The 19075-nt window shown below is 40.1% G+C and overlaps 1 protein-coding gene across 2 annotated transcripts in view; it reads left to right on the top strand.

Moving 5' to 3' along the window:
* The window catches only part of USP32 (ubiquitin specific peptidase 32), a 206013-nt gene that overhangs the window by 175437 nt on the left and 11501 nt on the right, over window positions 1-19075 (top strand). For both annotated transcript variants that reach the window (XM_075853003.1, XM_075853004.1), the window contains exons 24-31: window positions 1777-1928; window positions 8193-8304; window positions 13963-14174; window positions 14884-15068; window positions 15773-15859; window positions 16231-16351; window positions 17587-17778; window positions 18427-18715. In XM_075853003.1, coding sequence (XP_075709118.1) covers window positions 1777-1928; window positions 8193-8304; window positions 13963-14174; window positions 14884-15068; window positions 15773-15859; window positions 16231-16351; window positions 17587-17778; window positions 18427-18715 — 1350 coding nt within the window. The remainder of the gene's footprint in view (window positions 1-1776; window positions 1929-8192; window positions 8305-13962; window positions 14175-14883; window positions 15069-15772; window positions 15860-16230; window positions 16352-17586; window positions 17779-18426; window positions 18716-19075) is intronic.

Consider the following 19075-nt stretch of genomic DNA (forward strand, 5'->3'; position numbering starts at 1 on the left):
GATGGCCCATCAATTTTTAGGGTCTGTAAACCCGCTTTAAGATTTTGTCAGTTGCTCCTTAGCCCAGACAACAAGCTGCCGCTCTGCTAAAAAAAAACAATACATGGAAAGAAAGGGAAACGGTGATCCGGCGCAGTGAAGTTTAAAATGAAACTTGAGTTTCAATTTTATTCCAAAATCTTAATACAGGGAATAGCTTCCAGGTACAAGGAAATATATTCTGAATGTTGCCAAAAAAAAAACAATACATACTGACAAACCTGCAGCCTTTCTGACAGCTCCCTGCTCCCCTGTATATGTTGTAGGTGCTAGCAGAGGCAGAATTTTAACACCATGTATATTACAGTATTCGCACTTTTTGTCCTGACACCTTGTAAAATATATTTTACATAATCCCTTAAAGTCGTTTCTGAGAAAATTGTGCATGTCATTCAAGAAGTTTCTGTGTTGACATTAACCCGCATTTACTTTGGAACTGAGGTTTTTACCAGTTATTACTGAATTACCGAAAATGGACCATAAAATGTTTTTGTTTCTTTGTTTTTTAAATGGAGCTTTAATAAAAGAGGGATGAAATGCCCCATTGGTTAGTTATTCTGCTAGTTATTTTTGGTAATGAGTTTATTAGGAAATTACAGTATTGTACTTGGTGAAAACTATAATTCATAGACTAGTTGTATGACTAGTAGAAGCCATGGTTGCATTAAGAATAAAAAATGAATTTAATGTACTGTAAATACAAATAATTTCCCAGGGATCTGTTGGTTGCTAGTGGCATATTTCCCCTGGGTACGTTCACACTGAGTTTTTTGCAGGCAGAAAATTCTGCCTGGAAAAATCCGCTCCTTTTTTTTTTTCAGTTTTCTGACGTGATTTTTGTCACTTTGTTTTCACCTATTTCTTCAACAGGCAAAGGGAAAAACCACGACCAGTTAATGACATGAACCGTGTCAAAAAACGTGTCAACGTTTTTTCGGTCTGCCATTGCTTTCAATGGGGTTTTGGAGGTGGAAAACGCATCAATATAGGGCATGTCGCTTCTTTTTTCCCGCAAGCGGTTTTTCCTGGGAGACAATTTTGGCAGTTTTTTGCCTTGGTTTCCGTGGCAAAACACGTATCAAAAAACTGTGTGAACAGAGCCTTATATTGGTTTATGTTAAAATTTGGACTTGAGTACATTCGGGGACAAGTCATGTAAGTTTCAGGTACAGAGTCGGCATCCCTTAACTATAGTGACATATTTTTTCACAAACCCCAACATAACCCATATTGCCACATTATTTCCCTAAAGATCATTTGGCTAACTACTCTTATTACGCTTAATGGTATAAATAAATTGCAATTTGTTCCTTGATCCGCAGTCCATGTTCCCAGGACCATAAAAACAAGCATTTAGGCCCTATGCACACGACCGTAAAAATCGGCCGTAATTGCGTAACCACAATAACGGTCCGGACCCATTCACTTCGATTTTCCACAGACACCTTCCCGTTTATTTACGGGAAGGTGTCTGGGCCATAGAATTGTACCTCAAAAAATAGAACATGTCCTATCTTTTGCTTTTTTGGAGCCGTGGTCCCATAACTTTGTATGGGAGCACGGGCCAAAAATGCGTTCGGCGGCCGGCCTTGCCCGCAATTGCGGCCGGTGATTATGGGCACAGCCGTGTGCATGAGGCCTCAAACATATTGGCATAGTTATCCTCTGTTTTTGAAAAGTGACTGATCATTTTTCAATGCAATATTCGTTATTAACATTTCTTATATGCATTTCAAGTTATTAAATTAGATGGTACAACACCCGTACGCTATGGGCTGAGGCTGAATATGGATGAGAAGTACACAGGACTGAAGAAACAGTTGAGTGAACTATGTGGTTTGAAGCCTGAACAGATCCTTCTTGCTGAAGTGCATGGATCTAACATTAAGGTAAGCGCAGGTTGTCATTATTGCTTAGAGTAGATGCATACTCACACTATGGGGACTCATTTAGGGGTGGATGTATGGGAAAACTTACCCAGAGTGCGGCCAAAAACCACGCCAATAGATCAAAGTTAATGCCCTCGCCGTTTTACAGATTAAATTGTTGTATTACCTGCAAAATTGTGCAGCCATTAACTAACAATTTGTAATCCAAGCCCACCGCACATGGGTGGGCTTTTTAGCTGGATGCGGATGCTGCGACGTGTCCTTACCCTAATTGTCCATTATTAATGTCACCCTTTTTGACAGTGTAACATTCAGCTTATTTTTTTCACTTTGTGGTCTATTCGGAATCTTGCTTGCAGCAAGTGTTCTGTGTCAGACGATACTGCTGCCCCCAAACTTGGGTTGTCATCAGGAGTTGATCAACCCAGAGAACTTAAAATGGCAGATGTTACAATTCTGTTCCTCTATTTATGACAGGACTAGCACTATATGATGGAAGAAAATTAAGAGAAACAGAACAACGAACCAATCAATCATGTGGAATTTGTAAAATTGTATAATTCCATAATTTTTACACATGTGTGAGCTGGAAACAGCACAACAGCAAAAAGCAATGGAAACTATAAGTTTTATTGGTGCAGATTATACTCACCATGAGAAGACTTTTCAAAAGGTTTAGCTCGGTTATAGGGATCATTCGTGTAGTCCGTTAAGGTTTGCCTATTTTGAGCCTTAAAGAGACTGTCACCAATTTATTAATTCCCTATCTCCTAACTAATCTAATAGGTGCTATGATGCTGATAACTACAGTGTGATTTGTTTTTAAAAAATGTTTATTATTTGCAAAGTTATGAGCATTTTTCTAAATATGCTAATGTGCCTCTAATGGCCAAATAGGAGGTGACTCTTTCTTTTCACTCTGGGCGGTGTAATGTTTTCTGTATGACGTTGTCCAATCAGCATACAGCTTCTCCCTCTTCCCTGCCCAGCAAAACAGTGTGATCGTATAGTATATAGCTTTAATTCCCGACTGTGTATTCAACTGGCAATATCTCCGGTTGTGTCACAGCTAGAACTGCGATCCTAGTGTCATATGGAACATATGCCACTGTTCTAGGTAGTCCACAGTCGGAGATATGGCTATTTGAAGTGATCCTCCTTCCCTCCAGCCTCAGTCTCTCACACTGTGTGAAGCAGCTTCATGCTGATAGGACAGCGTCAGAGGCTGTGAGGTAGCTCCACCTCAGGAGAATCGCTGCTGTTACCTCCCAGTTGTCTAATAAAGGCTCAATTACATATTTAGAAAAAAGCTCATAACTTTTAAAATAATAAACGTTTTGGGGCACAATTTTCACTAGCATGATCAATGTGACAGCGCCTATTAGATTAGCTAGGAGATTGGGCATTACCAAACTAGTGACAGAGCCTCTTTAAAGGGGTTGTCAGATTGGAAAACCCATTTTCATATACCCTATTAGGAAATTCTGAGTTAATACAGCGGGTCCCCTGTCCCAGGATCCTCTTCTCTTGGCCACAGTGGAGAGCACTTACAAAGAGTGTCTCTTTGTAATGAAGTATGAAATGAATAATTTTTCTAATCATGGTGCTGCAGGAGAATTGAACACTTACGGCCCTCTTACACGGGCCAATGATAGGGCAAATGAGCATTCATCTGAATGCTCGTTCCCGATCATTCCCCTGTGTAAATAGGGCAACGATCAGCCAATGAAAGATCAAAAGCACGTTCATCGCCTGATCGTATCGTTTATGCCGTAGAAAATATCGTTGTCGACAGCACATCTCCTCCTAGTGTAAACAGAGATGTGCTGTCGAAATTATGGAAATGCATGGGGATGAGCGATGGTAGTAATGATTGCTTGTCCCCATACATTACTGATCATAGCTCCCTGTGAAATGAGCAAACGGGCACCGATCAATGAGCTGTCTCATTGATGGGTACTCGTTTCTACGGCCCATATTGTCTGGTATCAAAGCACCCCAACTACCAGAGTTCCCCAGAGATTACAACTGATCACTAAGGTTCGCATTGTGATAAACGGTTGCAATAAAACCCAACAATTCCCCCTTTAATTTTTGCATGTTTTTTTTTCCCCGCTGTTTATCGTGCAGTAACAATAACAAGTCGACTTATTATACGGGTTGGTACGAATATATTGCGATACCAAATATCTATAGATTTTTTGACTTTTGAGTACTTAAAATAAAAACTTGCTTTATGGGAAAAAGTGATGTCTCCGCGTTCTGAGACCCATATCGTTTTCATTTTTTGACATAGCCGTGCGAGGGCTAGTTTTTTTGCGTAACGGGTTGTAGTTGTTATTGGTACCATTTTAGAGTACATATAATTTATTGATGAATTTTTATAAATATTTTGGGGAGGCAAATATAAAAAACATACAGCAATTATGCCATTGTCTTTTGCGTTTTTTTTGTTTTTCCGGATTACGTGCGGTAAAAATATCAAGTTAACTTCATTTTTTCAACTTACTTTTTCAGCTTGATTTTACTTTTATTTTGTCATCCTAGAGGACTTAAATTCCAAAACATTATTGCCTGTCAGTATTACACTGACAGGCAACCTGTTTGGCCATGCCAGATGCAGATGGCCATCGTAAACCTGTTAGGCCCCAGGCTGCCATGGTAAGCAATTGGCGCCCGCGATTGCATTGCAGGCCACTGATGGGCTGACAAAGCCACCTCCCTCTATCAAGGGCTATTGGCCATGTTATCTAAGGGGCTAAACTTTTGCGATTAGATGTGTCTCTGATCCTGTCTGTTAAAGTGGGAGCCCGGCTGTGAAGCACTGCAATACTTCATGGTACTTCAATGTATCCCTGCTGCTACCTGCTACCTGTGGGGTACTATTTTGCCACCTGGAGATTTTGAGGGTATGTGCCTCTTTCAATTTGTGTGTACTTCTAATATGGTAGCCCAAGTTTATTTATTGTTATATATATTATGGTTAACACATTTATGATAACACATTGGTCCCCTTCTACATACTTAAATGTGTTTTCCCACAATTATTATTTATCACCTATCCACAGAATAGGCGATAAATGAATGAATTCTGGGCTTCGACCCCTGTTCCTCCTCACTGCACGATCGCAGTGATAAGGGTTTTTGAATGGAGCAGCATATTTTGGGAATAATGCTCCAGCGAATGAATAGTTCTTTATTCTCTGGCTTAATCATATCTAGAATAAGCAAGATTCCTAATCATAGAATTTAATATGGGCATATAGCTTTCAGTTTAGCTGGTACTGATTTTGATAAAACTTCTTTCCTCCAATGAAATACAAAATAGTTGTGTTCAGAGCAGTGGGGATGAGCATTCGCTTTAGAAAAATAGAGAGTGCAGCAAACTACCTCCTGAAAATGACTCTAACATTACATACCTGGTAGTAATAAACTGCGCTATCCCTGTCACAGACATGGCAAACTATAGCCATTCTTTTTTTTTTTTATTCTGTTTTTATTCATTTATGAAAGGTGAGTAACAGAGAAATAACACATTTCACAACTCTGTAAAACATAGGCATTGGTGCCCACATGCCATATCTATTATACAGTCATAGAAAACACAAAAGAAGAAAAGGGAACCGGATCGGTGAAGGAAGGAGGGGAGGGAAAGAAGGGTATTAAGGGGGAACTTATCCTCAGGGTCCGCCCCATAATCAGACGTCTCAGAAGAGGAACCTGAAAATCCAATAACGCACCACTAAGACATTAGATCTAGATACACCGAAGCGTTCTCAAAGCCTACCCACGTAGACCACACACGCATAAACTTATCATGAGTGTCCCTTAGGGAAGCTGTAAGCTCCTCCATCCGTTTCACTTCCTGGATCTTCTGAAACCAAAGGCGCACCGAAGGGGCCTCTACCTGTTTCCACATAGCCGGGATGCAAGCACGTGCCGTGTTGATCAGATGCCGTATTATTAACTTCTTGTATGTGGAGATCGGGATGTCACACAGATGAAGCAGGAAGAAGCCCGGGGATCTGGGCAACGTATAGTCCGTAAACCGAGATGTTACAGTCCAAACCTTCTCCCAGAACGTTTTTAAGCGCTGACACCCCCAAAACATGTGTAGGAGATCCCCGACCCCCATCCCGCATCTCCAACACATAGGAGACACCTCCGGATAAAATTTATTAAGCCTGGAAGGAACCCTGTACCACCTCGTCAGAAGCTTGTATCCCGCCTCCTGAATTCTACTTGATATAGAGGACTGATGAGTCATGGTATACAGTAGAGTACGCTCATCCGCGGTAAAACTTATGTCAAGATCCGTCTCCCACTTAGCCAAGTATGAGGGGTGTGAGTCTGGCGTTGGGGAATTTGAGACTATAGTTTACCGAAAGGGCGTGACTGACCGTGCCCGACATTGTGCATTGCATTTCAAATGTTGTAAGATCACGCGAGAAATCGGCCGCAGGAGCAAGAGATAACAGAAAGTGATGGAGCTGGGAGGCCTGCCAAAGCGGAAGGTGTCCCGGATCTGCCCTGTCCGCTAATTGAGATGTCGTCTTCCAACTGCCATCAGTGATATAATGGCGAGCCTGCGTCGCCCCTACTAAACGTTTGCGGGAGAATTGCCCGGGTTCACAACCCGGCTGAAAAGAGGGATTTACCTAATACTGGGTATAGTGGTGATGGTGGGGAGATCCGTAAATGTTTGAATGCCTGTGCCGCAACTCGCGGGGTGGGACCTATAAGAGTGCGATCTGGCCGATGCTGGTATCTGATCCAGTAGCCACGGGGCCGCCGAGAGAGGAGGAGATATGAAGGATTGTTCCAACTTAACCCATGGTTTGGACCCGGCATGTCTACACCAATCTATAATACGTGTCAAATGTGCCGACTGATAGTAGCGGTGAATATCAGGCAAGCCCAAATCTCGTGCGGGTCAGAATCGTTCGTGCAATGCGTGCGGGTTTGTTCGACCAGATAAACTTAAGCATTAGAGAAGAGAGTGAGGTAAAGAAAAGCCGTGGTGTTGTAGATTGGGAGTGCCTGAAAGATGTACAACAGCCGAGGCAACACATTCATCTTGAATATGGCGCAACGACCGAACCAAGTGAAGGTCCCTTTCGACCCTGTTTCAAGATCTCCCTGAAGTGTTCGTAATATGTGTGGATAGTTACAGGAATAAAGGTGTGAGGGCCGACTTGTGAGCCGTATACCTAGATATTTAATGGAACTAGTCGCCCACTTAAAGGGGAAGGAATCCGCCAAGGCTGCCACCTCCTGGGGTGAGAGGGAGACATTAAGAGCTTCCAATTTTTGGAAATTAATTTTGAAGTTAGACAGCGCTGCAAATGACCGGAATTCGGCCATCAGGTTCGGTACCGAGATACAGGGCCGTGAGAGGAAAAATAACAAGTCATCCGCATATGCTGCGACTTTGTGGGTCGTGGCCTCCACCTGGACACCCGCAACATCTGGGTTGGCACGGACATGACATAAGAAGGATTCCAAACATAGCGTGAAAATCAAAGGAGATGGTGGACAGCCCTGGCGGGTTCCGTTAGAAATGTGAAAGGAGGAGGAATGATGACCGTTGACCTTCACCGATGCCGTGGGGGAGGAGTACAAACTCAAGTGAGCATACCCCGGCCCAGACCTATATAAGATAAAGTCTCCTGGAGGAACAACCAGTCAATCCGGTCAAACGCTTTCTTGGCATCGGTGGAGAGCAAAAACGCTGGGACCGAGGAGGCGGTAATGTGCTCAATGATGTTGACTGCTCGAATGGTATTATCTCTAGACTCTCTCGTAGGAAGAAAGCCCGTCTGATCTCCATTAATTTTTGTCGATAAAAATGGTGCGATTCGGGTAGCCAAAATCCTTGAGAAAAGTTTTAAGTCTAAATTTAGAAGGGAGATGGGCCGGTAACTACTGCATTGGGAGGGATCTTTATCCTCCTTGGGGATTACTGTGATGTGAGCCCTCAATTTGTCTGTGGGCAGCGATCTACCTTCTGTAATGGAATTAAAGGCCACCAAAAAAGGACTGGTGAGGAGAGGAGTAAGTTTTTTTTGTAGTAACTATAGCCATTCTTATACTACAGAGAATGACTTTACTATGGTATTATGGTAGTAAATCTGTGTCAATTCACACCAGCATAGGGCACTGCATTATCAAAGAATTAAATGAACCAGTCTGTATTTACCCTTGAACAGCATGGCACAGTCTGATTCTATATCTTCGTCTTATTCTAAATCTTCTTATTTGTAGAACTTTCCCCAAGATAACCAGAAAGTAAGACTGTCAGTGAGCGGTTTTCTCTGTGCTTTTGAGATACCAATTCCTGGATCTCCTACATCTGCTACAAGCCCCACTCAACAAGGTGAGTTATAGTCCGCATATCCATAATAAACGGTACATTTTTATTTGGGCTGTTCCAGATGCAGCTGTCATTGTACCAATGTACTGTATACAGGGTTTATGTGAGGTTCTAGCTATGTAAGTGTGAGTGCGTTCATGTGATCAGATTGTGCATACAATCTATCTATTCCTCTATTTGACTGTTCTAGGGGAGGAATTGGTGACTTGAAAAATGTAGATAATGCACAGGTCATCAGCTCATGGTTTACATTGCTGCTGAATATAATAATTGCTTTACAGTGTTTACACCTTGCAATAATCGTAATATTATATAATAATGAATTAGATTATAGTAAGTTTAATTACTTTATTATAATAAACTGGGAGAAAAAGAAGTCATATCGCCACAAAGGTTGAATATAAAAATAGCAAAATTTTATTAGGACATACAATACAAAATTATAATTACAGATAAAATTCAAAGATGGATCCGAATAAAAGAAGAAAAAAGGCAGTGCGGTAATTTCTAAAGTATTAACGAATTGGGATATAGAGCCCACTATAAATACACAAATTCTAGTACAAAGACACTTCCTAGTGTGAATCACACGTGACAGCGTCTAGATGATATATTATCTGCACATATAATGGACTTGAAGTGACAAGCAGCAGAATTTAGGAATTAAGTTATAACACCAAGTCAATCCAAATAGCTCTGATGCCTGTTACATTACTCGAGAGTAGTGTTTAAATGTCTATATTTGTTTTTGCCCTTGGCAGAAATAGGTACAAACGATCTGAATCAAAGTGCCAAGGTAAGACTAGAGCTATCAGAGACGTAGTCCAGTATGTTTGGTCCGTGTGGAATCACATTGTATCAAGTGTAACAAATATAGTAGTGGGCTTACCCATTAGAATGAATCTAGTAAAGTCCCGCACTGCAGCCTGAAAGATGTTGCGCCCCGACGCGCGTTTCGCCGATATGGCTTCCTCAGGGGGTAGTGTAATGTGAGGTACGATGTTGAGCCTTATATGTGGTTCCATTAATCAAAAGTGTGTAGTTCCGGTGTCGGTCCTCACGTTCTGGTCTATGGCGCATGCGCGGGAACCTTGCCAGAGCCGCGAGATCCACGTCCCCTGTCCGTCACGCTCCCACTGCGCCTGCGTGCTCCCGAGGACGCGTGTCCATGGGAACAGAGCAGGCGCAGTGCGAACGTATAGACGACAGAGGGGCGTGGCGAGGCTCCAAGGTTCAGCTACGGCATTCGCAAACCCCAGGACGTATGGGAATGTTCAAGTACGTGTGTGAACAAGTGTAATACTAAGAAAATGTGAGTATAATCAGCAAATAAGACAAAAGATGAAGATGTGTTGATGTTACTACGATAGATATCAGATAAAAGGTGAATAAGAAAATACAAAAACAAAAGATGTAGCCTATGAAGCATAAGATAACAATAGTGATATAATGTGACCAGTATCATCAGAACCGATCATTAGGACTGGTGATAGATAAACGTGCAAATATATATGAAGTGGTGGGGTATAGTAATACAAATGAATTAAATATTAATAAAATAGTAAAAAACAAAAAAACAAAACAAAAAACGGGGGGGGGGGGGGGGGGAGGGGGGGGGGGAAGAAGGGAGAAAGAAGGGGACAGCTAAAAAGTAAATAAAAATACAACACGTGAAAAAAAGAAGATCATGAATAACATGAAAATACGACGCCTATAATATATATATATTATTGCGAGCAGTGAACACAAACAAATAATAAAAAGCAAAAAACAATATAATGAATAATAATGACATAATGGGTTGTTAAGTGTCAAGAGATGCCAATCAATGAAAATTACAAAATAAATCTAAATCACATATATCATAAAGAGGTATATGATGTAGTATAAATCAGTGAACAGAAATTAAATAGATGAACAATTCCAACGGATAGATTCATTGTCCAGAGGGGTTGATTGATGTATCATAGATATAATTCCATGATGTTTCAAAGGAACAGCGCTCAAAGAAATCGCACGATCTAAACACAATACTGCAGAAAAAGAACAGGCATTAATAACTATTAAAAACATATAAAAACTAAAAGGGAAAAGTTAGTATAAGAGGGATTTATAGGCAAAGTCATATTGCGTACCAACCAGGTAACCTGAATCTTACAGAAAAGCCGAGAAACTTACATTTTCATTGAGCCCATATGGGGTCATGGTGCCCAGTGTAATGATCCACCTACACTCTTTTTGTGCTAGTACTTTTTTAATGTCCCCCCCTCTCACACCACAATGAATACGGTCAATGCCCCTAACTCGAAAGGTTCTAGGGTCACATCCATGTTTAAGTTTAAAATGTTTTGGGATGGTTTTTAGAGTCGTCAGGTCCACTACATCTCTTGCTGCGGAAATTTCCGCAGCAAGAGATGTAGTGGACCTGACGACTCTAAAAACCATCCCAAAACATTTTAAACTTAAACATGGATGTGACCCTAGAACCTTTCGAGTTAGGGGCATTGACCGTATTCATTGTGGTGTGAGAGGGGGGGACATTAAAAAAGTACTAGCACAAAAAGAGTGTAGGTGGATCATTACACTGGGCACCATGACCCCATATGGGCTCAATGAAAATTTAAGTTTCTCGGCTTTTCTGTAAGATTCAGGTTACCTGGTTGGTACGCAATATGACTTTGCCTATAAATCCCTCTTATACTAACTTTTCCCTTTTAGTTTTTATATGTTTTTAATAGTTATTAATGCCTGTTCTTTTTCTGCAGTATTGTGTTTAGATCGTGCGATTTCTTTGAGCGCTGTTCCTTTGAAACATCATGGAATTATATCTATGATACATCAATCAACCCCTCTGGACAATGAATCTATCCGTTGGAATTGTTCATCTATTTAATTTCTGTTCACTGATTTATACTACATCATATACCTCTTTATGATATATGTGATTTAGATTTATTTTGTAATTTTCATTGATTGGCATCTCTTGACACTTAACAACCCATTATGTCATTATTATTCATTATATTGTTTTTTGCTTTTTATTATTTGTTTGTGTTCACTGCTCGCAATAATATATATATATTATAGGCGTCGTATTTTCATGTTATTCATGATCTTCTTTTTTTCACGTGTTGTATTTTTATTTACTTTTTAGCTGTCCCCTTCTTTCTCCCTTCTTCCCCCCCCCTCCCCCTCCCCCCCCCCCGTTTTTTGTTTTGTTTTTTTGTTTTTTACTATTTTATTAATATTTAATTCATTTGTATTACTATACCCCACCACTTCATATATATTTGCACGTTTATCTATCACCAGTCCTAATGATCGGTTCTGATGATACTGGTCACATTATATCACTATTGTTATCTTATGCTTCATAGGCTACATCTTTTGTTTTTGTATTTTCTTATTCACCTTTTATCTGATATCTATCGTAGTAACATCAACACATCTTCATCTTTTGTCTTATTTGCTGATTATACTCACATTTTCTTAGTATTACACTTGTTCACACACGTACTTGAACATTCCCATACGTCCTGGGGTTTGCGAATGCCGTAGCTGAACCTTGGAGCCTCGCCACGCCCCTCTGTCGTCTATACGTTCGCACTGCGCCTGCTCTGTTCCCATGGACACGCGTCCTCGGGAGCACGCAGGCGCAGTGGGAGCGTGACGGACAGGGGACGTGGATCTCGCGGCTCTGGCAAGGTTCCCGCGCATGCGCCATAGACCAGAACGTGAGGACCGACACCGGAACTACACACTTTTGATTAATGGAACCACATATAAGGCTCAACATCGTACCTCACATTACACTACCCCCTGAGGAAGCCATATCGGCGAAACGCGCGTCGGGGCGCAACATCTTTCAGGCTGCAGTGCGGGACTTTACTAGATTCATTCTAATGGGTAAGCCCACTACTATATTTGTTACACTTGATACAATGTGATTCCACACGGACCAAACATACTGGACTACGTCTCTGATAGCTCTAGTCTTACCTTGGCACTTTGATTCAGATCGTTTGTACCTATTTCTGCCAAGGGCAAAAACAAATATAGACATTTAAACACTACTCTCGAGTAATGTAACAGGCATCAGAGCTATTTGGATTGACTTGGTGTTATAACTTAATTCCTAAATTCTGCTGCTTGTCACTTCAAGTCCATTATATGTGCAGATAATATATCATCTAGACGCTGTCACGTGTGATTCACACTAGGAAGTGTCTTTGTACTAGAATTTGTGTATTTATAGTGGGCTCTATATCCCAATTCGTTAATACTTTAGAAATTACCGCACTGCCTTTTTTCTTCTTTTATTCGGATCCATCTTTGAATTTTATCTGTAATTATAATTTTGTATTGTATGTCCTAATAAAATTTTGCTATTTTTATATTCAACCTTTGTGGCGATATGACTTCTTTTTCTCCCAGTTTATTATGATTATATGAAGTTTTTGCTGTGTTACTTACATTTTGGGGCGCTCTGGATATTTGCTTGTGGCGCCTAACTCTTTACTCAACCTGGTAAGTCCTTATATTGAAATTAATTACTTTATTGTAAACTGACTAAATAAATCACAGTAAACGGCCATACTCCCTGATACAAGGAGAAGTTAAGACACCAGTTCCCAGCAGGTTGCATTAAAGCCACAATGCTACATAGAGGGAGATTGCACAGGTGCAAAATACTGGTGAACAGCCACTCTCACACCTATTACATGGCCCAAAATGGACCTTGAAAACACTTGCCGATCAATGAGACAGATCAGGAATGAACGCTCATTTGCCTGATCATTGGCCCGTGTAAGAGGGCCTTAAATGTACCACACAAAGTAGAGACACCCCATTCTCCCCCCAACATCACAAGGCCAAACTGAATCCTGTAAAAACTATAAACATGAAGTATTAGTTGATATTTTGCCCAAAATATGCAAGCTCGCAACCCGCGTCAAGGGTCCTCGATGTCTTGCGAGTCCCTACACTAGCATTACAAACAAATCGCAGAAAATCCCAAAATGTAACATGTAGTTCTTATTGTATAAGCCAGTATAGGCTAAGCTGTAAAAAAAACAAACACAAAAAAAGCCCTCAAACAATCCAGACTTCAAAATTCACACTTATAGCAAATGTCAACCCTATAGAAGGATATGCATAGCGAACAGTATACCGTTAACTGTATGGTCAACCAAAGTTTGAACCTAACCATAGTTTATAGGCATCATAGTGTCACTTTTACCTTAAAGCACTGGGGCTCTGTCTTTTAACCTGAACATGGTTAACTCTTTGTGTTATGTTCTCTCTATTGGTGTGGATTTCCTTTGGGTTCCATTGCCCCCATGCACAATTAATTGGCATTCTGTGTAATTAGCCTGTGGATAGTTGATAGGGATATTAGATTGTGAGCCCCAGTGAGTACACCGTCTATAGTGAATGATTGCATTCTGTGTATAGCGCTACAGTATATCTCAGCACTTTATTAGTAAGAGCAAATTATTTTATTGATTCTTAAATAGTTAACATTACACCATCTGCGTTTTCCTTTTTTATTAGCTCTGCTGAGTCTATGAAATAATCAGTTAAAGAGGTTTAAAACATAATCCATATTAATAGTGAAGCAGTTTTAAGTAGATTACTTTGAGCTTGTTCTTCAATTTGCAGATTCCAGCACAGTGCCATCATCAAATGGACCACAAAGTTTCATGCCAAATGGAGGACTTAGTCGGCCACCAATAATCCCCAATGGGATGCCAAATACTGTAGTGCCATGTGGGACAGAAAAGACTGTGGGGAACGGAGTACTCAATGGGCATATCTCTGTCCATCCAGATGGCCCTTTTATAGGCTATATCATTGCTATTCACAGAAAAATGGTAAGCTAATACCTGTTATACATGAAGAAAATCCTGCTTATCCCCGAGCAACTAAGGCGCCTTAATGAATTTGATTTAGAATCCATATGAAAACTAACATACAGGAAAGTAAAAATTCTATTGGTTCCGACTGGTGGAAATCTTCCCAATAAGTCATAACAGTTACTGTTTATGTTTCTATTTTCTGTGTAGCAGAAAATTGTTTATACGTCACATTTTTACAGCATATACTTGATATTTTAGACCTCATGCACACGACCGTAAAAACACCCGTTATTTTGGGTCGTAATTACGACCCGAAATAACGGGCCCATAGACTTCTGTTTGCCACGGGTACTTTCCCGTTTTCTCACGGGAAGGTGCCCGTGCCGTTAAAAAGATAGAACATGTTCTATTTTTTTATTTTACGGGCCGTGCTACTATACTTTATAATGGGAGCACGGCTCGGAAAAACGGCCAGCTTCCCGTGCCCGGCTGTGCTCGTAATTACGAGTCGTAATTACGAGCACGGTCGTGTGCATGAGGCCTTAGTTGTATTATAGGGAGCAGGTGAAGTAGAGTATAACATTGCTTATAATCTACCTATCATTTTGTTTTAATTGTGCCGCATGATTACCTTTTTGGCTACTCATCTATTATTGGATAAATTGTATTAGCAATTGTATCTATGTTATTATTACTACCTATTTTTGTTGTTCCCTGGTTTTAGATGAGAACAGAACTGTATTTTCTATCGTCTCAAAAAAATCGCCCAAGCCTATTTGGGATGCCTCTTATTGTTCCTTGCACTGTCCATACCCGTAAGAAAGATTTATATGATGCAGTGTGGATCCAGGTCTCCAGACTGGCAAGTCCTCTTCCACCGCAAGAAGCAAGCAACCATGCACAAGACTGGTAAATTAATGGAATTACTATATTGTCTTCCATGAAAGGACATATACAAACCTCTTGTCTGCTATATACCCACGTTATACTGTAGCTTATGGTAATACCAAAATAGATTTTTAAAGTCTTCCTATAATAAAATCAATGTATATTCTTTTTATATGCTTTTATGATGCATTTAAAGCATAATGATTTATAGATGCATTTACCTGTTTGCTTAAAAAGTACAATACTGAAAATGATAGGATTTAAATGTTTCACAATAGACGTTGAACCAGGAGAGGATGCTGGTATAATTCATCTTAAGAGCCAGCAGAATTTTGGATACCGTAGCCGTGGGAGAGACTGAGCTATTAAACTCCTGTACAAATGGGAACGTATGTTTTACAGGAGGCTAAAAACTGATGTCCGGAGATAATTATATATAACTGGTTAATAACTCATGAATATATCATGTTTAATGGCCGTGTGATGTTTCCTTCTTTACTGCTTTTAGTGTATTTACGTATATGTAGATTTGGATGATCTATTTGTATGCTGTAAGTCTATGCTACACTTCTTTTACATGAACAAGACTATGTAAAGTATGATTCCCCTTTCTCCTCTCCAATAGGTACTTGGGTGGTGTGGGCAAGCCTTTATTTTAAGTTTTATGTTTTGAAAATTTGAAAGATATTCAGCGCATACCATTAAACGAATCTTGTCATTTGCAGTGATGACAGTATGGGATATCAATATCCGTTCACGCTCAGAGTGGTGCAAAAAGATGGGAATTCCTGTGCATCTTGCCCATGGTACAGGTAAATAATAAAATCTTTTTATATTGTGCTTGAATTGTATGGAAGACACTTTATCAGTGTGGAGAGTATGAATCTGACCTGGTCACCAAGGACTATTTAATGCCACAGTTCCAGCTACCCATACACTGTGTATATACAATATAGAACTTTTTTTTTTTATATTAAATTGAAAGAAGAGTAATCATATTTGTGACTAAATCAATATTTGTGAAAATACATCCTGTAACTAGTTGTCAGTACTGTATGATATAAATAAGATCACAATAACAACTAAAAGTACAAAAAATGTTTCTACTGCTTTCATTCAGTGTGTTACAGTTCCAATACGTCACTATGTTTAAATGTTGTTCTTCCCATTGATTCCCAACTAGGTTTTGCCGGGGATGTAAAATTGACTGTACAGAAGACCGTGCCTACATTGGTAATGCTTACATTGCTGTGGATTGGGATCCCACAGCCCTACATCTTCGTTATCAGACATCACAAGAAAGGGTAAGGAAAATGAGAAACATGAGGAAAATGTCCCTGGTTACATAGAATTTATCATGGATTTCAGTTAAAGGGGTTGTCCAGTTTAGAAAACACATGGTCATATACCCTTTTAGGGAAATTTGAGTTAATAGATGGGGTTCCCTGTTCAGGATCCTCATTTCTTTCTAACCGCTCTCTACTCTCTCCATAGTACAGAGCCATTAGAAAGAGCATCTCTCACTCTGGAGGACCTGTCCTGTCATGCCTTACACAGACAACCCATTTATATGAATGGGCACTGTGTAATGCTTAGTTTTCCCTGTGGTGGCGCTGCAGGGAAATTGAACACTTACTGACAGGTTTCTCCACAGAATACAGCCGATCGCTGGGAGACCAATAAGGGAGACCATTTGTGATCAGCTTATTGTCAAGACACTCTTCTAACAAGTAGGGATTGTCCAAAGCGGCTGCACTTGGCCCCGTCTGGCATTCTTATAGACTTTAGATGAAGCAGCAGCACGCATGCTCGACCATCCTTACTGCGGTCGAGCAGTGAGGTGGAACGTGGGGTTCCCGGACCTCCGTTTTCGTGATCGGTGGAGGTCCCAGTGGTGGGGCTCTCAGAGATCAGACAATTATCATCTGTCCTGTGGATAGGTGATAATTGTTGATTCTGGGTCAACCCCTTTCACTGTATCATTTATCTTTCAGATTTTTAGTTTATCTACCTTTATGATTTAATAGACACACAGGTTTGTAATATGCAGAGAGTTTGTATGGGCAGTTTTCTTTTTTTAGCAAATCTGATTTCCACCTGGAAAATGGCCTATATTTTTAAACATTTTCTGGTGATGGAAATTTATCCTGATCATTTACATTGTTTTCCCAATATCTTTCCATTATTTGTAAAATGTAGTTGTTGCCAATCCCAAGGAGCTCTATATCCTCTAAAGTTTTACTTCCTGTAATGTCTTTTATTAGGCCGCAGCTGAAGCCTCTGCTGGCTTTGATAATGTGAAAGCTGAGCAGCATAGGAAATACTATAATTCCCAACTGAAAAAAAAAAGTAAAAACAAAAACAGGAGAAGAACATACCCTTTTTTCTATAGACAAATTATGGACTTCTAAAAGTTCTGTAGACTAACCTCCTATTTCCACTGAAATCGTTTATCTTATGAGATTTATTTACCAAAATGTTCCAGACATTCGATAATATTTTCCAGATAAGTTTCCAGTTTGTTTTCTTTTGTGTACAGATTGTAGAGGAACATGAAAGCGTTGAACAGAGCCGTAGAGCGCAAGCAGAACCCATTAACCTCGATAGTTGTCTCCGCGCCTTCACCACTGAGGAAGAGCTGGGAGAGGATGAAATGTATTATTGTTCCAAATGTAAAACCCATTGTTTAGCTACAAAGAAACTTGACCTTTGGAGACTCCCTCCAATTCTGGTATTTTTTTTTTTTTTACTTTTTCATTTGCTGTTTTAGTCAATAATTGAGGCCTAACTTTTCTTACACAACAGAATTATTTCTGAGAAGATCTATATGATGTATTTAATCTATGTTTATATGTCAAAGGGGTTATCCAGGACTTTTCAAAATCGGCAGCAGGGCATGGAATAGTGTAAAATAATAAACTAGCAGATACTCGCCCCTTAAAGTATCTATAGTTCTCCACAGCTCCAGTCCCAGAAGCTCATACATCCATCACTTTCTGTATATCGGTCACGTGTCGCTGCAGCGGTCACGTGCTGTTCATGGCAGCATCACCTCTGAGATGCTTCTTCCGATTTTTGAAAAGTCCCGGAGGGCACCTTTAAGGGGAAAGTATAGTTTGCCCTTTTTTGGGATTGTCAAATCGTTCTTTGGATTCAGCATATCCATTAAAACCTGGCTAGCATGCATGTCACCAACATTATTATAATTTATTAATGATCGACTTTTATTGTGTATTCCTGAAACGTTCTTCTATACCCCAGTATACATAGCATACTTGGGATTAGGGTTGTACTAGTCCTCTCTAATAGAGACAAGAAGTTATATCTTATTTTATGACCTATATAAATACACATTTTGTCAATTTTTTTTATGTCATAGATTATCCACTTGAAGCGATTCCAATTTGTTAATGGTCGCTGGATAAAGTCTCAAAAAATTGTCAAATTTCCCAGAGAGAAGTTTGACCCGAGTGCCTTTTTGGTACCTCGGGGGCCAGTACAGTACCAGAAAAGGAAACCAGGCCTTCAGTGCAATGATCAAGCTGCAAATCGTTCAACACAGGGAGACCTGAAGAAACCGGAGCTGGCAAACTCGAGTTCAGCTGGAGATGGGGATACACTTGCAAAAATTCAGCCTGTTATGAGTTCTTCCACGGCAAATAGTAAAGGTATGAAAAAGTTTTGTTTGAAAGTAAATTGCAGAGCAGAGATTTAAAGGGATTTTCCAGGGACACAAAATTTTTGACCTAACATTCTATGTAACTAACTATTTAATAAAGTTGCTAATATATAGTATGTATTAAATCTGAAGATTTTACTTCCTATTCTCTCTACTTCTGCCCTTCCGGATGTTCTGATTTTCATCTGTCTCTTTTTGTCTCTTGACACAGGCTCGTGCACTAGAGTTAGTATACACACAGTCCTGTGTCGATACCTCACTGACCTACGTAACGATACAGGGCTGTTCTTTACTAATTATTCCGCTCCCTCTGTGTCTATTGGCCTTCCCCACTAGTTCACCCTTCCCC

Source organism: Rhinoderma darwinii, chromosome 2 (assembly GCF_050947455.1).
Source record: "Rhinoderma darwinii isolate aRhiDar2 chromosome 2, aRhiDar2.hap1, whole genome shotgun sequence".
Lineage (NCBI taxonomy): Eukaryota > Metazoa > Chordata > Amphibia > Anura > Rhinodermatidae > Rhinoderma > Rhinoderma darwinii.